General features: G+C 43.3%; 1 protein-coding gene across 2 annotated transcripts; it reads right to left on the bottom strand.

The window, feature by feature from the left end:
• Window positions 1-318: 318 nt before the first annotated feature.
• PSPH (phosphoserine phosphatase) lies at window positions 319-23043 on the bottom strand. 2 transcript variants are annotated; one of them, XM_005886954.3, is made up of 7 exons: window positions 22785-23041; window positions 17751-17805; window positions 7968-8126; window positions 6028-6162; window positions 5431-5576; window positions 4307-4455; window positions 322-1261 (listed from the first exon to the last, which is right to left on the bottom strand). In XM_005886954.3, exons 3-7 carry the CDS (start codon window positions 8105-8107, stop codon window positions 1154-1156), a joined length of 678 nt encoding a protein of 225 aa, XP_005887016.1. In that variant the 5' UTR covers window positions 8108-8126; window positions 17751-17805; window positions 22785-23041; the 3' UTR covers window positions 322-1153. The 2 variants fall into 2 exon arrangements, with proteins under 2 accessions (XP_014332157.1, XP_005887016.1); XM_014476671.2 differs by lacking the exon at window positions 17751-17805 and having other exon boundaries at window positions 319-1261; window positions 22785-23043.
• Window positions 23044-24255: the final 1212 nt, after the last annotated feature.

Here is a 24255-nt window from a genome sequence, read left to right as displayed (position 1 = left end):
TCTGATGAGCTATTCCTTAATTCATTTAAGGGAAAATGCTGATCTTTATTTGAAATGAATAAGATTTGTTTTTAGTTCTTTTTGGTTTGTTTTTAGTTCTTTTAATTCATGTCATTATCAAATATCCATTTTAAAAAATTGGAAAAAAAAAATTGGAGTACAATTGCTTTACAATGATGTTGTGTTAGTTTCTGTTGTACAATGACGTGAATCAGCTATGTTCAGGTACATCAGTATACATATATCCTCTCCCTCTTGAGCCTCCCTCCCACCCCTCTAGGTCATCACAGACACCAAGCTGAGCTCAAATATCCATCTTTTAAGGTCAGTACTTTCAACCCTCCACTGTTACCTTTTTTAAAAAAGCCTTTGTAACATTTCCTGTGTGACAAATACCAAGAGGGAAGAAAAGGGCTTCCATCCCTCACACTCAACACCGCCCCCAGGGGTGGGGCCATGGTGGATGTGCTGTGACGACCTCTGTGCTCAGCAGGATCTCCACCCCTGGGTTCCTTGCTTGGAGGTTGTTCCTACTCGAATACTGAAAGTATCTGAAATATTGGATACTGAAATACATGATAGGCAGAATTAAAATTTCGACAACTCAGAAATTCCCTGGCAGTCCAGTGGTTAGGATTCTGAGCTTTCACTGCCAAGGGCCTCGGTTCACCCTGGTCAGGGAACTGAGATCCCACAAGCTGAGTGGTATGACACACACACACAAAAAAAAACCCTACAAATTTGTTTTGATATGTGGATAAACTTTTATTTATATATAAAGGGAAAACCAATTTCATTTAAAGCTGCCTAATCCACATTCCCAATAGTGAAGGTGTTTAATTTACCATCCACCTTCCAAAGGCTTCAAATCAAACATAGCTAGAATTGATTGATTGATAAAGAACTGATAGATTGATAAAGAATTCAGATTATAAAACTCTCCAGGCAATTAAATGGTCATAATAATACTGGAACTACAGTTTAAAAAAACAAACCACAATGTTATGAGCCCTAACTATCGTTCACTTGGAGGTACAGATAATCAATACCAAATTCATAGATTGGGTTGTAATCAGCAATTGGAAGCAAACAGTATCAAACTGCATAACTTTTAAAAATTAACCTGAAGTTATGAACTTTATAAAAATGGATCTTATTCTTCCAGTGCTCCCAGAAGCTCTACAAAATCAGTGATGTACCATTCCGCGTTATCTTTTACTTGCTGCCTGATCACGTTTCCTCCGAATCCAATGAAAGCATCCTATGAAGAGAAAGAAAGGGAAATAGTTTATAAGGAGAGAGAGAAAGAGAGACAGCAGCAGCCTAGGGAAATAAGTATTATTGAAAAGAAGAAACTCTGAACAAAGACAAGTGAGCCCAGCATCACCTGGGATGCCTCCCTCCCCAGCTCCCTGTGAGCCTGCTCACCTCCTCCCCTCTTCCCGCCACGCGAATAAATGAGTCTGACCACCACTGCAGCAGAAGCACTCAGCTGGACACTGTGGGCTTCAGAAGAACTGAAGTCCTCGGAAAATCAAGACCACTGCTTACAAAAATAAAACCTGGGACTTCCCTCGGTTGGTCCAGTGGTTAAGACTTCTTGCTTCCAATGCAGGGGGCCCAGATTCAGTTCCTTGCCAGGGAACTAGATCCTGCACAGCACATCTAAGACCCTGCACAGCCAAATAAATACATGTATATATTTTTTTAAATAGGGACTTCCCTGGTAGTCCAATGGCTAAGATTCCATGCTCCCAATGCAGGGGGCCTGCGTTCAATCCCTGGTCAGAGAACTAGATCCCACTTGCTGCAACTAAAAATCCCAAGTACCACAGTGGAGCCTCAGCACAGCCAAATATTAAAAAACAAGTAAATAAAACCACACCAGGTGGCAAACATCTGAGTCCTAAACTGGGTGGCAATCACATCCAGGCCAATTTCAAAGAAAGAAGATTGAAGAGAGGCCTGTGGGGCTGGGGAAATGCCCGAGGCATGGAATCAGGGCCATGGCAGAATATCTCCCAGCTGGTGTCCTGCGTGAACCTGAAGGACCCACCCCACTGCCCGCAGGGAGGCCTGTTATCCCGGGCTGAAGGAGATGACAACCCCGGAGTATGTTAGCAGCACTCTATGTTTCACTGGTAGAATGATTTAAAGGTGCATTGTTTCATTCACTTCTTCTCAGTGATACCTTCTCTTAGTTAATGATCTTTTGAATTTTTTGGCTGCGCCTTCACAGCATGTGGAATCTTCGTTCCCCGACCAGGGATCAAACCCATATACCCCTGCACTGGAAAGTGGAGTCCTAACCACTGGACCACCAGGGAAGCCTCATTGTTGTTAGTCACTAGTTGTGTCTGAATCTTTTGCAACCCCATGGACTGTAGCCTACCAGGGCTGATGCAATCTGTCCACGAGATTTCCCAGGCAAGAATCTGGAGTGGGTTGCCATGCCCTTCTCCAAGGGAAATTCCATAGTCAATGGTCTTTTTAAGTGGTATTTTCTCTTTTTTCTGCCAGGACACAGACACAATATACATTGATTTAGAAGTATAGATTTATCTTACTTGCCCTTTCTCTTCATTTTTATTTTCATACCATACAATGGGGGAAAAATAAGTAGATTCTTACATTTAGAAAAATCGAGCCTCTTGAACTCCTGCCTCTGCGGCAGCCCTCTGCAGGCCAGCACCAGTTCCACTGTCCTAACACCCTGACTTGTTCCTTCTTGGTCCAGAGGCTTCCAGGACTTCCCATGATCCAAAGGTAACACCAGACAGCCTAGTGCGTGGGGTCTTCTTCTCTTGCTGAAGAGAAAGCCCACTCCCACACCTCCCTGCCCACTGGCCAGCCTGAGACTGCGCTAGTCCATCAGGACTGTGCTCTGCTGCTTCCCTTCCCCCTAGAAGCCCTCCCCGCCAAGTTCTGCCTAGCTTCCACATGGCGACTGCTAACTGCCCTTTAGGGCAGGGCTCCCACTCCCGGGCCACGCACTTGGTACTGCACACAGGAGAAGGTGAGCAGCAGGAGAGTGAGAGAAGCTTCATCTGTATTTACAAACTGCTCCGCATGGCTTGCACTCCTCCTGAGCTCCACTTTCTGTCAGGTCAGTGGCGGCAATTAATAAATGCAAAGCCCTTGAATCATCCAGAAACCATCCTACACCCCTCAACCCCCGGTCCGTGGAAAAATTGCCTTCCACGAAACCGGTCCCTGGTGCCACAAAGGTTGGGGCCCAACCTTTGGGCGCGGATTAGGGCACAGATTCCTCGGACCACCTTCCAGGGCTACAGACCTGCACACACACCACCTACCCTTGGTTCAGTCGGGCTGTGTCACCTTCTGACCGATAGGATCTTCTGCACTTTGTAATTCTGTCCTTCTTGGATACCAGGATTCAGGGCCCCCTGAGAGAACCCTGCATTTTATGCCTTGTACTCTGATATCCACTGGCCTGGCTTTCAGTACTTAGTCGACCCTGACATTGGCTGTAAATCATTTAAGAACGCATTATTTCAAACTGACTCAAGTAATGTTAAAAGGATCCCCAAAAATTCTTTAACCACTTTTAATTAATCATTGACAGACAGATGTTATTTTTAGATCTGAGGAAACTAGGTAGTGAAATGTTCACCACTATATTTTTGGTTCAGTTTTTTTAAGGTAGAACGAAATGTTAGAGTCACAGTCCTATGTGAAATGGACATGTGATATTTAAGGTATTGGCTACAGTCCATGGGGTCCCAAAGAGTCGGACACAGCTGAGTGACTGAGCACACATGCACACACACACACACACACACATACATAGAGCACTTATTTCCTGCTAGTCTCAGAAAGCAATGGAAATGCAGAAGAAGAATAAAATGCTTTAATACGGCCATAGTATCGAATCCCCATGACCCTCAGTTACCCCATCAGTAAAGAGGAAAAGATGATACTTTTTACTTCACAGGGCTGTTATGAAGATTAAATAAGATAATGTATGAGGAAATAGTTTATCAAATATAAAACACAAATTCTGGTTGTAGTATAAGAGCTGCATTAATTGTGGAAATGAAGCCAAACCTCATTGAGCACATACTTGGGCTAAGAGGCAGCAGCCATACTGCAGGGACAAGGGGTCTTTGGAAGTTTTAAATGGGGTTTAAGTTCCTTACTTGCAACCTTCCTTGGGTTTGCAGAAAGTCAATTAATATATTGAGATTGAATGTGTTTTATTTATTTTGTTTTTTTGTTTTATGGTAATACAGGTTTTTGTTTCATTCTCACAAGCTGCATAAAAATGAGCATGCTTAATACATACAGCAGGGGGACAGGCTTCCATGTCTGTGGCTCCATCTCCAACCATGACGATCTTCTTAAAGTGAAATTTTTCCTTTAACAATTTAATAACTTTTCCTTTTCCACCAGATTCAGCTGTTGGCTGCGTCTCATCAAAACCTGCATATTCACCTATAAAACAGATCCACAGAATTAGATCAGTAGGGCCACTTTTTTGCATAGATGATATCCTCATTTACATACGACTGGCAAAGCTAAAAACGGCCTTCCACACAGCCTGGACTTCCACACTTATTTCTCAGAATAAACAAGCTATGCTTTTAAATTACAAACTTCTTGTCAAGGTTATTCCTTTAGGTGATAAACACCTTGCAGTTAATTGGTTTTATCTTCTAAGCTTCCAGTACAGCAAGTCTCAAAACTTATTGAAATGGCAGAACACCATGAAACAGTAATATATTAATTTAAAACATGTTATTATATAATTTCTTCTAAGAGGAGATTCTAATTTACATTTGATGGATTATTTCCATCTTACAGTAATTACTACACTTATACTCTACTCTTTTTTTTAAATGATTTCTATCTTAAAAACTCTTCAAAAGTGTTCTAGTAACACATTTAAATGTTTTTAATTAATGCCATTTGGTTTTAAGAATGCCAGCCACCCCCTGACATAACTGGAGACATCTTAAGATGACGAGAAGATTACAGTTGTGGCTCTGTGATGGTTCAGAAAGGGGCCAGGAGGCGCCTCCAAAGGCAGCTACAGTGCAGTGACTTGCTCACAAATTAACTCTCCTTCCTGAGTCAAACACACGAGCCAAGTTGGCTCTAATACATGAGAGCTTTCATAAAACTGAAATATACTGAATGACAAAATAAGTCATATGGGTTACATGACATTATTTACTAAAATGCAGACATGTATATACAGACAGATGATTTTATGGATACTGAAGGTAGGAGAGATGATGCCCTAAGTGTATCTTGCAGAGTAAAGGATACCAAGGTGTGAAAGACATCAGTAAAGAGAACCCTCTATCTCAGCATTTAACTCTGACGCCACCTTGCTGAAGCTGCATTCCAACAGACATTAAATACTAAAACTGATTAGAGGGGAAAATGTGACCATGAAAGTCTTACCATTAAAGTAGAACTTCAGCCTATTGGCAAATACATTGGTTGATGGAATGTTGAGCTTTGAAGCAACATGCTCCACAATGCTCCTAAAGCCACCAGATATCAGGAAAACCTGAACATTTCGTTCTTGTAGGCGACTTACTAGCTCCCTGTTAAAAAAAAAAAAAAAAAAGGAAACTCAAATACCAAATGCTGATCAATACAAAAGTGAAAACAGGAAACGTGAAAAGGAAACTCAAATATGCATTTCTCCTAATGCATCTGTCCAAGGTACATCAGACAAGGTATATCGCCTAGTGAATTAATGTTTCATATATATTTTTCTAAATGCACTTAGAAATTAGTGGGTGGGGCTTGACTGCTTTAGGAAACCATTCCACAACTCTGCTCTGCCCATGGACCTAGAAACACGAGATGAAGAGGGGATTTTGGCTCTCTGTTGGGAGAGAGGGAAGGCAGACATGGGCAGGACCAACCAGCCAGACAAGACCAGTCACAAGGACCGAAAGAACCACACGGAAGCTCTACAGTGATGAAGGACATGCCCCCAAATGCAGGTGCTGAGAGAGAGGCAGTGTGCCCAGACTGGGCATCCCTTACCTTATGCCGGGGGTCAGGTGCGGGGGGTGCTCTGCTAGGAGCCTCTGCACCTGTTCCCTGGAGGGCTGGATCAGAGCTAAGCGCTGTGTGAGGGCAGCCTTGAAAGGCACTGCTCCGCCCATGGCTTGCCGTGTCCTAGGAGGAAGAAGACCCAATAATCAAGCCAGCCAAGTCAGCTGTCGTCAAAGTTTACATGCCCACCCTCCTCAGCTCCTCTCAAGGTCCATCCACAAGGACAGTGCCCCACCATACAACAGACGTGCTACGTTGCCATGGGAGTAAGTGGGGCCAGGGATAAACTATGGAGGGTTTGCTTGAGAATCACATTGATATTCTGCATTCACAAATACACCATCCAGTGAGCTGAGAAAAATGCACGTACTATCCACAGGTACCTTCCTTAGAAGTCGTGAGCTCTTGTAAACCAAGAAAGAGACTAAAGGCCAGTACTCTTTATACATACACATACACATATATAATTTAGCATGTTAAAAACAATCACATCAAAGAAAAGTATACAGGGGCTTCCCTGGTGGCTCAGTGGTAAAGAATCCGCCTGCCAATGCAAAAGACACCAGTTTGATCCCTGGTCCAGGAAGATACCACATGCTGTGGAGCAACTAAGCCCGTAAGCCACAACTATTGAGTTGGTGCTCTGGAGCTCAGGAGCTGCAACTGCTGAAGCCTGCCCAAGAGCCTGTGCTCCACAACCAGAGAAATCACTGTAATCAGAAGCCCATGCCCAGCACAGCAAACAAATAATTTTTAAAGTATTCAGATAAAAAAATGTCATAGATGACATAAGAATAGTGTGCATATATTTTTGCATATATATATAAATCTACAATATTTACCACTGTTGATTTATATATATTTTGGAGCAGCTCTGATGCTGCTATCATAAGCCAAATTGTATGGCTTGGTTTACTAGGCCAGGCATGCTTGCATCAGATGAAGCTGAACATGAAACAGTCTAGGACCTGGTGAGTGTGGGTGGCACAGGGGAGAGCAGAAGGGAGGAAGGAACTCTCACCTGGGCATCCGTGGAGACACTGAACCAAAACTAGCTTTCTAGCAAAGCTCTAAGGCCATACTTTCAACCATGACACCAAGCACTGGACCCCTGGAGATCTGGTAGGTTATCTTTTTTGGTTATTTGTGGTCATCTATCCCCTGGTCAAGCTAAGGGTATGTCATCCATATTTATTTGTCAAAGTGTATATATTAGTGTTATATATACACTTTTTTGGCATAAATGTGTGTATAAATGGGAAATCCCCCAGAAGTCCAGTGGTTAGGATGCCATGCTTCCACTGCAGGGAGACAAGTTTGATCCCTGGTTGGAGGGAACTGAGGTCCTGAAAGCCATGTAGTATGGCCAAATATACATACATACACATATATGCAGCCCTCCAGGCTCCTCTGTCCATGGGGATTCTCCAGGCAAGAATACTGGAGTGGGTTGCCATGCCTTCCTTCAAGGAATCTTCCCAACCCAGGGATTGAATCCAGGTCTCCCACATTGCAAGCAGATTCCTTACCATCCGAGCCACCAGGGAAGCCCATGAATAATGGAGTAGGTAGCCTATCCTTTCACTAGGGGATTTTCCCAACCCAGGAATCGAACCAGGTCTCCTGCATTCCAGGTGGATTCTTTACAAGCCGAGCTACCAGAGAAGCCCATACACATACACACATAGATTTATATAAGCCCATATACATATATACATATATATATATTTATATAAATGGATGGTTGGATGATGTACTACACCAACAAATTCAGCTCTAAGTGATGGAAGAAAATAACCCAGTGCCCATATTTCATAGGAAGGGACTAAAATCAGGGAATTGTGGCTCTGGTCCTGTACGTCATTCAAAAGTCACTCTTCTTTTGCAATCCTCTATCATTTCATAAGGTGAATAAATACTGTTCCTACATTTCTGACACGGCATCCTCAACTCCACAGAATTTGGCCAGCTCATCAATTCCTTCTTCTTGGATGACGGTGCTATCGACATCAAAGCACACTGCATCAGCTGAACAGAAAAGATTCCTCAACTCTGAATGGGAGACCATCTTTGGAAGAATTTTCCTCCTACAACAGAAAAAGATGAATCTATTTAAAGACATAAAATATAATCATTTGTTATTGTTGTTCAGTTGCTAAGTCCTGTCTGACTCTTTGCAACTCCATGGACTGTAACACGCCAGGCCTCCCTGACCCTCAGTATCTCCCAGAGTTTGCCCAAGTTCACGTCCAATGAATTGGTGATGCCATCCAACCATCTCATCCTCTGTCGCCCTCTTTTCCTTTTGCCTTCGATCCTTCCCAGCATCAGACAAAATATAATCATAAAAGGTCTAATTTTGCCTACAAATGTCAATATATTGTATTTCCCATCAAAGTCATTCATTTTTTTAAATACAAATTAAGCACCTTCTAAATGTCAGGCTCTGGGGCTACAAAGTTGAGTGGAGACCCAGATTCTGCTCCCAGGAATTAAGTCTAGTGAAGGTTATCAATTTATGAATGTATTTGATTTTCAACCAATATTCAGATACTTTTGACCTAACAGTTAGAGCAATAAGGCAAGTGCTACAATGGAAATGTGCATAAGATACTGTGAGCACACAGAGTAAATGGTTAACCTTGTCCATGAGACAGGCTTCCAAGAGGTACCGGCATTTGAGCTGAATATGCAGAGTAAGTGGCCTTCTGCATGGGCTCTCAAAGGGAAGGGTATCAGTTTGTTGTGTCCTGAGAATAAGCCAGGGGGAGAACAGCAGCAAGGAGCGGGGTAGTGATGGCAAAGGGAAGAACACGTGCAAAGACAAGGCAGCAGAATATGGCTGATGAGCTGGGAGCTGCCCAGCGGCCCAAGCCAGCTGGCAGGCAGTGCACGCGCAGTTAGTATGGGCGGGCTAAGGAGCTGTTTTTTTTTTTTTTTTGACTTTTCTGGGTTTTCATTGCTTCACACAGACTTTCTTTAGTTGCGGCAATCTGGGACTACTGTTCGTTGCGGTAGGTGGACTTCTCATTGCCATGGCTTCTCTCGTTGCAGAGCACAGACTCGAGAGCTCGGGCTCAGCAGTTGTGGTGCCTGGGATTAGTCGCCCCACGGCCTGTGGGATCTTCCTGGACCAGAGATCGAACCCGTGCCCCCTGCATTGGTAGGCGGATTCTAATCCACTGGACCACCAGGTAAGTCTTAAGGAGTTTGGATTTTAACATTCTAGCTAACAGAAGGACTTACCTGGTGGACCAGGAGCTAAGACTCCATGCTTCCAATGCAGGGGGCCCAGGTTCAATTCCTGGTCAGGGAACTAGATGCCACATACCTCAGCTAAGAGTTCATATGCTGCAACTAAGACTTGGTGCAGCCAAATAAGTAAATATTGGGGGGAAAAAACCTTTTAGCTAATAGGAAACCTTGAAAGGCTTTACACCTCAGAAGTTCGAGCTAAACATACACATGAGTCTGTTTCCAGTGCAGAGATGGTAACTGAAGCCACAGACTGCTGGAAGAGAGAGTAGAGAAAGAGAAAAAGAAGAAGGCTGAGGACAGAGCACAAAGGAACAGGGCAGTCAGGGCAGGAATCTGTGAAGGAAAATGAGAGGGAGAAGTCACAGGGAGGAACTGAGAGACCACAGTGCCGCAGAAGCTGCAGAGGACAGTTTCAAAAGAATTTTGAGTATTTTTTATTTTTTAAGAAAACTGGGGCTTCCCTGATGACTCAGTGGTTAAAAAAAAAAAAAAAAATCCACCTGCCAATGCAGGAGACACCGGTTCAATCCCTGGTCCAGGAAGATCCCACATGCCATGGGGCAGCTGAGCCCAGGCTCCATGACTACGGAAGCTCTTGCACCTTAGAGCCTGTGCTCCACAACAGGAGAAGCCGCTGCAGTGAGAAGCCCCCGCTCGCCACAATAGAGAAACGCTCAAGCGGTAACGAAGACCCGGCACAGCCACAAATAAATAAAATTACTTTTTAAAAAAGAAAGAAAATCAATGGACTAGAGTCTTGGAAGTGAACTAGATCCTAGAGGTCATCTGGGGCCACTCTCCCATCAAAGAAACTAATACGTCATGTACAAGGTACACGGACCATGCAAATCACATAAACAGTGGCTGACAACTGACTCACAGGAGCCTGGCCAACCCACTTTGTAACTCATTACAAACCAGTGCATTTGGTAGAACCATCCAGTTCAAAGTTAACGTGGGGGAAAAAAAATCTTTCAAGACAGGGGTCAACAAAACACAGCCAGTAGGCCAAATGCAGCCTGCCACCTGTTTTTTGTACAGCCTGTGAAGAATGAATTTTACATTTTAAATAGTTGGGAAAAGTAGAAGAGTAGTATTTTGTGACACATTCAAGTCACATAAAATTCAAAATTCAGTGTCTGTAAATAAAATGCTATGGGAACATAGCCACGTTCATCATTTACATGTCTATAGTGACTTCCCCAAAACAGCAGACAAGCTGAGTAGCTGTGTCAGAGACATGGTCTGCAAAGCCTGAGATACATACTGTCTGGCCCTTTAGAGAGAAATTTTGCTGATCCTTGTTTCGAGCCCTTACAAGAGAGTACTCCAAACAGGAAACATCAATTTCATTGGAGTCCCACTAAAAACAGGCAGAGGAGGGTAAATTAATGAATCCAGTTAGATAACAGAATTTAAAACTCTGCACTGACATTATCGACCTAAATGTGGATAAGTCTCCACAGAAGAGAAGTATTTTTCAAAAACATGAATACAAAACACATCTGCTACTGGTTATCTACTGGGTTTTCTATAAGAGATGATGGAAAAACCCGATCGACTTTTTGGCCAACACAATACGATCTGTTTTTTACCCACAACATCATGTTCTTGTTCAAGCTGACCACTCAAGTTAGAGGACCAACTTCCCAGGTTCACATATCTGCTCTTGGAGGCTAAGCTTCTTTGCTGGTTGGTTCTCTTAATGTAATAGCCCAGGGTCCGTACTTGGTCTTCTCTACCTATATACACTCCTTGCTAAGTGCTAAGTCACTTCAGTCATGATCAACTCTTCGAGACCCTATGGACTGTAGCCCACCAGGTTCCTCTGTCCCTGGGAATTCCCAGGCAAGAATACTGGAGTGGGTTGCCATTTCCTCCTCCAGGGGATCTTCCCCACCCAGGGATCAAGCCAGAGTTTCCTATGTCACCTGCATTGGCAGGGGGATTCTTTACCACTAGCACCACCTGGTCACTCCTTAGATGAATTAATTTATCCTTGATCATAGCTTTAAATGTCAGTTCTATGACAGTAACTCCCAATACACAGCTGCAGCTCAGTTTTCTCTCCCAAACCCTAAACTCTATATACTTACCTGACTTCCACTCAGATGTTTAGTGAACACCCCAGACATAAATCATAACATCCAAAACAGAACTCCCAGTGTTCCCTCCCCTCCTCAAAACTGCCATTCTTGCAGCCTTCCTTTTCTCTCTTGATGGCAACTCCACTCCTCAGTCACCTTTAACATTTCTCTTTCCCTGAAATCCCACATCCAATCTTTCAGGAAATGCTATTTGTTCTGCCTTTAATACATATATATTTTTTTGGCTGAGCCTCGCAGCATGTGGGATCATAGTTCCCTGCTGCTGCTGCTGCTGCTAAGTCGCTTCAGTCGTGTCCGACTCTGTGCAACCCCTGAGACGGCAGCCCACCAGGCTCCACCATCCCTGGGATTCTCCAGGCAAGAACACTGGAGTGGGTTGCCAGTTCCTTCTCCAATGCATGAAAGTGAAAAGTGAAAGTGAAGTCGCTCAGTCGTGTCTGACTCTTAGCGACCCCATGGACTGCAGCCTACCAGGCTCCTCCGTCCATAGGAGTTTCCAGGCAAGAGTACTGGAGTGGGGTGCCATTGCCTTCTCCAATAGTTCCCTGAAAAGGGATCAAACCCACACCCAGTACAGTGGAAGTGTGAAGTCTTAACCACTGGACCTCCCGGAAAGTCCGGTTCTTCCTGTAAGAGCTAACCAAAAAAAATCTAACCAAAGTATGACCACTTCTCACCACATCCACTGCTGTTGTTCCAGCCTGTCACCAATGTTTCTAGCCAAGATTGTACCAACAGCCTCTTAAAATGTCCCCACCCCTACTATCTGCTCTCAACATTACAGCCAGAGAATCATTGTAAGCTATAAGCCAAATCATGTCACAATCTTTGCTCAAAATCCTTCAGTGGCTTTTCATTTTACTAAAAGTAAAAGCCCAACTTCCTATGATTACTAATAAGATCTGCCCCCCAACTCTGGCACCACCACCACCACCAGCATGCCCTCCCGATACTTCTCTGGCCTCATCTCCTACCCCTGTCACCCTTGTTCACTCTGCTCCAGCCTCACTGGTCTTCTTGCTGCTCTGCAAATACACCAGGAAGGCTCCCCTCTTAGGGTCTTTGCTCTAGCTTCGCCCTTGGTGGGAATGCTCATCATGCGAATACTCTCTTGGCCAGTTCCCTCAGAAGCAGTTTGCCCAGATGTCAACCTGACCACGCTGTTTATCACTGTAACCCCCTTCCCTGACCTTACCCCTGACATTGCTGATCTCCCTCATGATGCCCTACGTCTTTTCTTCTGTAACATCTCTCATCTCTAACACCTGATAACACATGTCTATTATGTGTTGTTTATCTGTTCCCATTAAGATGTAAATTTCACAGGAGTAGGATCTTTATCATCTTTGTTCACTGCTGGATCCTTAGGACTGAGAACGGTACTTGGCACATAGTAAGGCTCAGTAAGGCTTCCCAGATGGCACCAGTGGTAAAGAACTTGCCTGCCAATGCAGGAGACATAACAGACTCAGGTTCAACCCTGGGTCAGGAAGATCTCCTGGAGGAGGGCATGGCAACCCACTCCAGTATTCTTGCCTGGAGAATCCCCATGGACAGAGGAGCCTGGCAGGCTACAGTCCATAGTGTCACAAAGAGTCGGATATGACTCAAGTGATTTAGCACACGCACAAGGCTCAGTAATGTGTGTAAATGAATAATGCTCAAATGCCATCTTCACTATGAAGTCTTTCCTGATCCCCTGATCTGGAAAAACATCTCTCCCAGAACTTCCAAAGTACTTTATGGAGACCTGCTTTAAGATATGGAATTCATAATATTCCAACTTATCTTATATTGATTTATGTGCATATCACTTTCACTCCGGGATGGCAAGCTCTTTGTACTAAAATACAAAATTTTCCAAAACACCTATCGTTTGAACCTTTTCTGAGTGGATACTCAATTAATTTCTGAAGGTTGAATGAATAAATAAAATGATACAATTGTGAATTACATACCCACAGCTAACGATTTTTTAAAACTTTTTATCATGGCAAATTTCACATGCATATAAAAACAGGAAGTATGAATACATGAACTCCATGTATTTATCATCCTGTTTCAATAATCATAGCAAATCTTACTTCATCAACAACCCCACTATAAAAGGTTCTGCACCCCAATTCCAACAAGGGGGTTGGGGTTCCCACACATCCAAGCAGTTCTTGGATACCAGCAGGGTGTTCTACTTTTCGATTCAATTCTGACACTATCTACCCAGAGAGGGCATCAGATTCCACAGGTTAAAGGTTTAGTCCACAAGACTGACCCCACTCCACCCCCGACACACACACACTCTCTCTCTCTCTCTCCGGATGTCGGTCACAAATCCAGATTATCATCACCTGTGCTTCTGACTGACCAGCTATAGAGTGGAGGTTCCAACAACCCCTCCTTGGGTTCAATTAATTCATTAGAGCAACTCACAAAATTTACGAGGTTTATTATTAAAGGATATAACTTAGGAAAAGCAAATGAAAGAAATGTACAGGGCAAAGATATGTGGAAGGGGAGGTGAGCTTCCATGCCCTCTCCAGGCTCGCCGTTCTGCCCAAATCTCCATGTGTTCACCTACCCAGAAGCTCTTAGAACCCCGTCCTTTGTGGGTTTTGAGGAGGCCTCATTACAAAGGCACACTTGACAAAATCATTGGTCACTGGTGCCCGAGCTCAGCCTCTAACCCCTCTCGGGGTCATGTCAGTGGGACCGAAGGTTCCAACCCTCTCATCACATGGTTGGCTCGCATGGCAAACAGCCCTCATCCTTAGGTAGGTCCAAAAGTCACCCATTCACACAAGAGACATCTTTATCTGTCTCATCATGGAAAATTCCAAGGGTTATGGGAGCTCTGTGTCAGAAACAGGACAGGTCCAAATACCTGTTTATTACAAATCACATTCTCACACCCACACAATTCTATCTTTGAGATAAATCTGACTTATCTCAAAGTAAACCATATCATTTCATACAAAAATATTTCAGTGTATACACTTAAAAGTGTATACTTTTAAAAGGTAAAGGCTCTTTTTAACATAGTCATTTGCATTTATTAAACCATATCATTTCATACAAAAATATTTCAGTGTATACACTTAAAAGTGTATACTTTTAAAAGGTAAAGGCTCTTTTTAACATAGTCATTTGCATTTATTAACTCTACTGTTGGCACCTGCCTGTATGCAGGTGTGGCCACTGACAATCAAATCAGGTTGATCACAGCACACCTCAGAATGCCCCTGCTTATCCACTTCTCATTATTAGCGTAGAAATCAACATAATGTCTCTGTTACTTGATTCATTTATGCCCTTCATGATTCAAGTCCTCTCCATTTCACCAGGCTTTTCCCCACCACTTTCCTCCCCTCACAAACACTCACATACACATACACACACTTTATGCTCAAGGGATACAGAGGACTTCTTGCTCCTTAAACATGTCATGGTTTTTTAGTTCTCTTTATCTTTGCAAATGCTGTTTATTCTGCCTGAAATCACCTAATTACTCATGTTTAAGGGGCAAATTCCTATTTATCCTTCAAGGTGCAGATTAAATTATTTTCCCTGTACTATCTCCTTCATAATCCCCTCCAAGAATTAATTAATTACCCCCATTCCTCTCCTAGAATGTGAGTTCCTTCAGGGTAGGGACCTTGACTGAATTACTTTTCTGTTCCAGCACAGTAGGTGTTAAATTGAAATGTTTCAGGAATTAGAGCTGAATCTAAGCAGTTAATGAGAACCCAACACAGAATCGAGTACATTACTGTTCTCAATTAAACAATTCCAAATTAGTATGCTATTACCCTAAAATTAAAATCCTTAACCAGAAATGGTGACTACAACAGAGAAACAGAATCAACATTATATATTCCGAAGTTGGAAGGAAGCTCAAAGCCATTATCTGGGGCTAGTCCTGTGCCTTTCTACAGGAACAATATAGATACATCCATTTACCAAATTAACTAATAGAGGTATAAGGAATTAAATGTTTTACCCAAGGTCATACAGCTCCTAAGTGATGGCCAAAGAACTGAAATTTGGATCTCAAATGCACAGAGACAACATAAAAGATGTGGATAAATTAAGTAAAATTAAGTAAAGTTAGACACTGTTAAGAACATAACATGGATCCAGGAAATGTCAAAGACTTCCACCAAGAATTCAGACTGGGACTTCCCTGGCAGTTCAGTGGTTGAGAATCCACCTTGAAGTGCAGGGGACATGGGTTCAATCCCTGGTCAGGGAACTAAAATCCTACAGGCCATGGAGAAACTAAGTCCACGTGCCAGAACTGGAGAATCCATGTACCACAATGGAAGCTCCCACATGCTGCAACTAAGACCAACACAGTCAAATAAATACAAATATTTTTTTAAAAAAAGAGTTCAGACTATTCTTCAAAGACAGTGAAGCCAGTGCACAGTGCCACTCTGTGCCCAGCACATGATCTGGGAACCACAGAATGGGCACCACCTTCAAGACGCTCTCAGTCTCATTGGATGGCTGGACAAATCATCATTGTTCACATTTGAAAAGCCAGAGCCTTGAGCCTCTTTCCAACCACTGATACCAGCAATAGCTTCAACCAGATCATGAGCCTCAAATACAAAAGGAAACATACATTTACTCTAATGAAGTGAGAACTGATTTCTACAAATCCGGATGAACAGTAGTCCTGACTTGTAACTCAGAACTGCTGACACCTGTAGGTTGCACTGTGGGTCCCAAGACAGGATGTTTGAGACAAACTATTGGAGGACAGAGGGAACAAAAAGTACCCACAAACTGAGAAGGCATCTTGAGAGCGACAAATGAGGCAGGGAGATCCATGTAATCAGGGTCCTTGGAAACAGGGCGTGCACTCCTAAGCCAAGACTGATGAATGGGTAAGTAGTCTTGGGGGTGCTGGAAATATGTCAGGGAGGGTTTTCATCATTGTTTGGGGACTAACAGAGTGTAGAGCTACCTGGCCCTGATGATTATTAAACAATGTCTATCAACTGTAAAGCCCTTGAAGACACAGAAGTGATTCACTGCACAATACAGTTCTGGGTAGGGTCAGAAGGACAGGAGAAACTGTAAGGACCCAAGATGATGCTAGTTATGCTAACAGCCATGCACAAACATTACACTGAAGCTACCTGGAAGGCTAATTTTTTTCTCTGTGCCCTCCCTAGAAGACAGAGCTAGATTATATGACCTTAACCTTGCCCCCAGAATGCTTGTGCCAGGGGATATGCCCTCCACTCCTCAGCTTACGTGGGTTTCAGTCCCCTGCTTAGACTACAGAACAAATTCAGCTTCCACCAGCACTTCGCAACCCCCACTGTAAAATGCTCTGCCTTCCTGTTCACTTCTGATTCCCTCTTTTTTCATTGTCTCCACCAGGAGTGATTCATAATTCGTACAAATTCAAAATCCTCATAGTTCCAGGGGCAGGAAGGGAAATGTGCTGAGTAAATTCAGTTGCTTCAAAGTGAATTGTGTACATTAGAAAAACTGTTGCTGGAGAATGGACTCTGGAGCCCTCACATCCAGACTAGCAGGGAAGGGGGACAGGACAGGGGTGGAAGAAATCCTGATGGAAAAGGTCTGTGTTTACATGGCAGTTGCCAAGCCTGGTCCCAACCCCTAGACCACTGCCTTCTGGGGCTCAGGACAGGACTCCTGCCCACCCGACCCCAAGCAGGTCCACCTTGGGGAAGCAGAGGGCCAACTGGTAAAGAAGCCACAGCTGACAACCCCTCGTCACCTACTCCCAGCTCCAAAAGTACAAAAGCAAGCTTCCCTTCAAGGCCAACCTTAGGAATTCTGATGTTAGATAAGAGGGAAAAAACTTTCTCATCCCAACAAACTCTCTTCCAGCTTCTCATCTAAGTGTCTCACAAGAGACATCTAAGATCACCTTCACCAACTTCCGCTTTTGCTGGGATTGACCTCTTACCTTCACCTATGTAAGAACAAATATAAGCTGGTACAGAGGTTGAGGAAGCCAACAGAGCAAAGATTCCTGGACTCAGATGGGCATCATCTAGGGTGGCTTTGGTCCTGGTGGTGAGGCTGTTTGGGGCCCTCCAAGCAGTGAAACAAGGTTGAATGGAGTCTGAGAGGCTTCTGGATCAGAGGAGAGTCAAAGAGCCTTCCTCTAACTAGGACGGGGGTTCCTGCCAATGCATTTATAGTACATTTTATGATTTAAAACAAAACAAAACGGATCTTCTTCAGGGAAACCGAGATTGTATGTGTACCACTTTACAGCAGACAATTCTTTTTATGCAGGTGAAGAGTAAACTGATAAACATATAACATTGACAATGACGACAACAGCAGACAAAAAGGACTCACGCTTCTTCAGTGCTGGATTCCCAGAAGACAACGGTCTTCTCTTCCCACTTCTTTCCTGGGGGGGTGGGGGGGCGGGGGATAAAGAAACACAGCATGAAGTTCTGACTACAAATTTCTTTAAGAGAGATCTCGTGAGTTCTGCAAGAGTAAGAACCTAGAAAGAACGGGGAAATCAACATCAAGGTCCAGACACAGGAGAAGAAAGAGACCGTCTAGCTTCACTATCCTCCCTCTGTAGGACTGGAACAAAGAAAGGTCGGCTGCAAAGTCTCCTAAGGCTACTTTCTCTGGGAAATACTTCACATCTGCCTCCTTCAAGCTCCACAGAAGAGGAAACATGCCCTTTTCTGTGGCTCTAAACCAGAAAAAGCTTCGAATCTGATAGAAAATCACCTACACCTGATTGGCATGGCTCAGAGGCAAGGGAAAGGAGAGAAAAAGGGAAAGAGGATCTTGGGGGAAAACAAAATACAAATACAGAGAAGCCAATGTAGGAACATTACAGACTGTACAAAATGGTCCCTGCTGTCTTCAAAACGAGGAAAGTCAGCAACATTCCAAGAATAGTCAGAGAGGAATCCTGCTGCCTCGTAAGAAGGGAACAAAGCCAACAACTTCCAATTATTATCCTCATCATTTAAACTGTAAAAAGAAGTGGACGAAGGTGCTAAATCTCAGAAGAAACAAAGAGACAAAAAGAAGCAGTTAAGAACAGGCAGCAAGAAAGAGCAAAGTAGGGCTTGACAAAGGACAGACGACAGAATGGAAAGAAATCTTCTGGGAGGTTCAAATACAGTCCTCACTGCACTCAGAAAGGGTTTGGTGTACCCTTTCTCTCACCAGAGTCATAGAGGATAATACTCCCGAGAAGGAGGAAGAGAACAAGCTGTACTCAAAGCCTCATACCTGAGCACGCAAGCCTAGCATGTCTTCCCCACGCTGCCAAGCTTCTGCAGGTGTTCTGAATCCCGCTCCCCTGCAGGCCCGGAGAGGGGCATCCTATTGGCCCTCCCCAGAAGCTGCTCCTTTTAAGAGACAACCCACTGCCCAGAATGGCAGCACAAGAATGGTACTATTTCCAATTTTCTTCTTTTTTATTTGTTTCTTTTCAAGCGTGAATTATTTTTTTACGTGTGTATATATTTTATTTTATTTTGGCTCTGCTGGGTTTTTCTTGCTGTGCCTGGACTTTCTCTAGTTGCAGCCATTGGGAGCTACTCTTTGTTCAGGTGCTCAGGCTTCTCACTGAGGTGGCTTCTCTTGTTGCAGAGTGCGGACTCTAGGTGTACAGGCTTCAGTAGTTGAGGCTCAAGGGCTCCAGAGCCCGGGCTCAGTAGTTGTGGCACATTGGTATTTGCCTGGAGGCATGTGGGATCTTCCCGACCCAGGATTGAACCTGTGTCCCCTACATTGGCAGGAGGATTCTTTACCACTGAACCACCAAAGAAGGCCCTAACTTGCTTCTTTAATATAGTTTATTATTTCTCCTTTGATCCATTTACATCTAAAGCAGAAATTCTTTTAATTATAAAGGCAGGCTCTTTTTCTCTTCTAATTTAGAATTTGTACATTGCTACTTACCTTTTTTTTTTTCAACTGGGCATGTATTAAATCATGTGAAAACTTAAAATGTTCTATTTTGTTTCACCAATATGAAAATTACAAGACTCTGATAGTCATTATACTGAAATCCTACCTGGTAGTTTTAATTATATATAGAAATACTGAAATATACATCCTTCCCTAACCTGTAGTCCAACGACAAATTATGTAATAATAATAATAAAACTTGTAGTCCAATGCCAAAAATCAACTCCAAATGAATCAAGACCCAAACAAAAAAGCTAAAACTATAAGACTTCTAAAATGTAGGAGGAAAATTGCACTGCTGTGGCAGGCAGCCTCTAAAACAGCCCCTAGAGGGAATTCCCTGGAGGTCCAGTGGTTAGGACTCTGTGCTTCTAGTACAGAGGTCTTGGATTTGACCCCTGGTTGGGGAACTAAGATTCCGCAAGCCACACAACTTGGCCAAAAAAACAAAACAAACAAACAACACCTAATGAACCAACTTCCTGCTATTCCAACCCATCTCTAACCCCCTGTCCTTGAGAGTGAGCTGGGTTTAGTGACTCTCTTCCAGTGAACAGAATGAGGCAGAGGTGATAGGGTATCACTTGCAAAATTAGACTGACACAAATGAGTGTGTATAACTGTGAGATCTGAACAAGCTCTATGGATTGTGCCAGAGTCAGTTCCTTGAGATGTTGCCCTCAGGGGAAGGGACATGAAAGAAGGAGAAGTGCATGAGATTTCCCTGTATATTTCTTTGCAGCCCTCTGTGAATCCATAATTATTTCTAATCACACAAAAAAAGTGCGTTTTTTAAAGTGAGTTTATCTAGAGAGATTCCCTGGTGGTCCAGTGGTTAGGGCTCAGTGCTCTCACTGCCAGGGCCTGGGTTCAATTCCTGGTCAAGGAACTAAGACCCTGCAAGCCAGGCAGCATGGCCAAAATATAAAGAGTGTGTGCGCCTGTTGTCACTTTAAAAAAAGAATGTGGCTTCCATTCTTGCCCCACCCCCACTCCTTGCTCTACAGGAAGGCAGCTGCCATGTTGGTAGCTGCCCTAAGAGAGATGCATTTGGCAGAACTGAAAGCAAACAGCCAGAGAGAAACTGAAGACCTCAGTCCAACAACCCTCAAGGAACTGAATCCTGTCAACAGCCAGATGAGCGCACTAGGAAGCAGATCTTCCTCCACTGAAGTGTTCAGATAAGTTGACCTTGGCCAACTGCAACCCCTTAGTGAAGTCCCTCAGTCGTGTCTAACTCTTTGCGATCCCATGGACTGTAGTCTATCAGGCTTCTCTGTCCATGGGATTTTCCAGGCAAGAGTACTGGAATGGCGTGCCATTTACTTCTCCAAGAGATCTTCCTGACCCAGGGATCAAACCCAGCTCTCCTGCATTGCAGGCAGACCCTTTACCCTCTGAGCCACCAGGGAACACCTTAAGAGACCCTATTAAGAACCACCCAGGTAAGCTGTTCCCAAACTTCTGATCCACAGAAACTGTAAGAAAATAAATGTTTGTCTTTTAAAACTGCCTAATTTGGGGATTATTTGTTATGCAGGGATAGCTACCTAATAGAACAACCATAATTGGTAAAAATTTTCTTAAATAAAACCCACATAGTATGAATAATAAAAGGAAAAAATGATAGATTGGACTTCATCAAAATTAAAAACTGCTTTTCAAAAGACACCATTAAGGAATGGGAAAAAAAAGGTAAGTCACAGAATGGGAGAAAATATTCACAATCCACATATTTGAGGGGACTTTTATCTAGGATAAAGAACTTTTACAACTCAATTAAACACACAACCCATTAAAATATGAGCAAAAAGAGATCCTAAAAGGCATTTCAAAAAAGATGTGCAAATAAGCTCAAAAGAATAACTTTAAAAAGATCGACAATATCATGTATTGGTGAGGACACGGAACAACTGGAACTCTCATACAATGCAACATTGTACAACCACTTTGGAAAAGAGTTTGGCAGTTCCTTACAAAATTAAACATTTACTTACCGTTAGAGTCAGTCATCAATTCCAAACCTGGAGGTGTATTTGAGAGAAATGAAAACACATTCAAAGCAGCTTTATTCATGATAGCCCAAAACTAGAATAAACATCACTGATAGATAAAGGGATAAACAGAACACTACTCGGCAATAAAAAAGGAATAAATTACCAATGCATACTATAACATGAATAGCTCAATTGGTAAAAAATCTGCCTGCAATGCAGGAGACCCGGGTTTGATCCCTTGGTCAGGAAGATCCCCTAGAGAAGGAAATGGCAACCCACCCCAGTATTCTTGCCTGGAGAATTCCATGGACAGAGGAGCCTGGCAGACCACAGTCCATGGGTTCACAAGAGTCAGACACGACTTAGTTACTAAACCAACCACCATCATACCATGAATATTTAAAAAAATATTATACTGACCAGAAGAAGCCAGACACAAAAGAGTATGATTCTGTTTATATGAAACCCTAGAAAATACCAACAAATGCTATAATAACAAAAATCATTATAGAGACCCTAGGAAACTTTTAGGGGAGATGGAAGTATTCTATTGTGATGGTGAATATAAGTGTGTACAACATTGTCAAAATTCATCAAAACGTACACTTAAAATGTGTGCATATTGTTGCATTAGATTATACATCAATAAAATGTAAGCTTAAAAATAAGTTATAAGGGGTACTTCCCTGGTGGTTCAGTGGTTAAGACTCTTTGCTTCAAAAGCAGATGGTTTGAGTTTGATCCCTGATCAGGGAAAAACTAAGATTTCTCATGCCGAATTTCCCGGCCAAAAAAGAAAAGTTATTAGACATGCATCAGATAATCTGAAAACTTAAAACATCCTGAGTACTTTGTTTTCCAATATGAAAGCCACAGGACTAGGATCATTACACTGAAAACACATCGGGCAGTGGAGATAACATATACAAATGCTGGACTTCATTTTTCTTCCCTGATCCTCATTCCAATTCGGTAGTCAAATATTTCAAGAGTAAACACCATGTGCAGGTCACATATAAGGAAAACTTAGAACGTTAAGTTTGATGAATGGAAGCATTATTTATTTAATTCCCGGCTTGAAGTAGTATAACAATGTATCTGGTAAGTACATATTTAAAATTCGAATTCTGATGAAAAAGAAGTTGACGAAGTCAGACACTGCAACTCTAAATTCTGGAACTTTTCCTACTCTTGTACTGATGACTCCCCTATGCGGGATTGCATCATTCATTCATGCTGTTTGGTAACAGGCAGCAGTAGGATAAAACAAGTGAAAACCATCAAAAGTAAACGGATGAAAAGAAAGCCTTGAAATCCCATGACATAATTTACCTATCCCGATGAAGAGAAAGAAATGCAGAATCATAAAGGCCCCGGGTACAGGACAGGCGGGCCGCTCAATTAGAAAGTTGGGCACACGGCGAGAGAAACACTTGCCCAGACTTACCCCGGCACTGCTGCTCCTTCCTGGGCCGCTGCCACCGCCTTCAGGTCTCCCGCGGCTGTTAAGTTCCGACTGCAAGGGGCCGAGGGTTGGCTCCGACGTTCAGTCGTGGAGCTTGAGGGAGGTGACCGGTGCAAAGCCCCAGGGACTTTATCAATCACCAGATCCGCTGACAAGTGCGGTGGCTTCTTGCGGGATTTGCATCTGTTTTATACTCAACTGGAGCCTGCAAGACCTCCTCTCTGCAGAGCCGGGCTGGGAAGAAGCCCTTGGCCCCGCCCCCGAGGGAGGGACTCCCTGAGCCCGCCCCCTCATCCCGCCGGGGGCTCGGCGCCGGCGGACCTCGACTTGCATTTGGCGGTGGACGCTTTCCTGCGAAGCCGCGAGCCACTCCACCTCCACTTTGCAGAGGAGGAATGGCACAGCTCCGGTCCTTTCCCAGCGCTCCCCACCGTCACCACCCACTTGGGATAAGAGTCGGTGAGAGAAGAGAGGGACCTCTGTACTGATTTTGCAATTAACGAAAGCCCCTTAGGGGCTTTTTGTTTTAATCCACACTTGGCTTATGCTCTTGTAGGAATTTAAGTCCCAAGAGAACTGCAAAAACTGCTCACATTCGCAGCTAAAATGCAGAAACCTATGAGTGACAAAATGAGTCTTTGCACCCCCAGCTTTTTGAGGGAGTCCTCTTACTTTCTTCTTGGTATCACTTGCCCACTACTTTTATGTTGACTACTGTAAATAAGGAGTCATTGCCCACAAACGTTTACCTTTGGGCAGAGCTGTCTGGAGCTAGGCAGTGAGGTCCTACCCTAAAACAACGGAAACCTCGGACACTGACAGTTCACGTCCGCAGGCTCCCTCCAAACTGGTGATTCACACAGAGGGGATGCTGGAGCGAGGCTGGGACACAGCATCCCTGCCTCAAAAAACACAGTTCTATCCAGAAACAAGAGTCCTGATGCTCCGAGGTTACATGTGACTTTGAAGTTCAATATTCTCACATTTCATCAGTAAGAAAATGTTTGCAGGTTTGGGGCACAACCCATTTTTTCCCAGATCTGCCAGGGATGGTTTTGATGAAGGACAAGAAGGAGGAATTTTGATGATTTGAAATATGAGGTAAAAGATTATATAATTAATAGGGGAGGACAAAATAAGGGGGTCTAAAAAATAATCTTGTCAAGAACCTGTTTATAGTCTATGGTTAAGTAATTTAGAAATACAGGGGAATAGAAGAAACAAGGTAATAAACACCAAATACTTGTATATAAGTATTAAAATGGTAATTGAGAGTTTATTTCAAGAGGAAAAGAAACAGTAGAAGAGTCCATTTTTGCTATTATTCATATTTCATAGATGCTTAATGCTAAATAGATTTCAGGTAAAATATACCAAATAAAATCTGTCAACTACTTATGATGCCCGTACCCACCTCACATTCACACCTGTATTAACACTTGTGGATGTGAGG

The sequence above is a fragment of the Bos mutus genome, chromosome 25 (assembly GCF_027580195.1).
Source record: "Bos mutus isolate GX-2022 chromosome 25, NWIPB_WYAK_1.1, whole genome shotgun sequence".
Classification (NCBI taxonomy): domain Eukaryota; kingdom Metazoa; phylum Chordata; class Mammalia; order Artiodactyla; family Bovidae; genus Bos; species Bos mutus.
Note: the sequence above shows the minus strand (reverse complement) of the source record. Positions and strands in the feature narration are given on the sequence as shown.

Bases quoted from the DNA above. Each gene is read 5' to 3' on its own strand.
- PSPH (XM_014476671.2), bottom strand. From the start codon at position 8,107: ATGGTCTCCCATTCAGAGTTGAGGAATCTTTTCTGTTCAGCTGATGCA. The intron at 6,163-7,967 runs GTAGGAACAGTA...TCTTCCTCCTAG, and splicing joins GAGGATGCCGTGTCAGAAAT to GACACGGCAAGCCATGGGCG. The intron at 5,577-6,027 runs GTAAGGGATGCC...TTTTTTTAACAG, and splicing joins CACCTGACCCCCGGCATAAG to GGAGCTAGTAAGTCGCCTAC.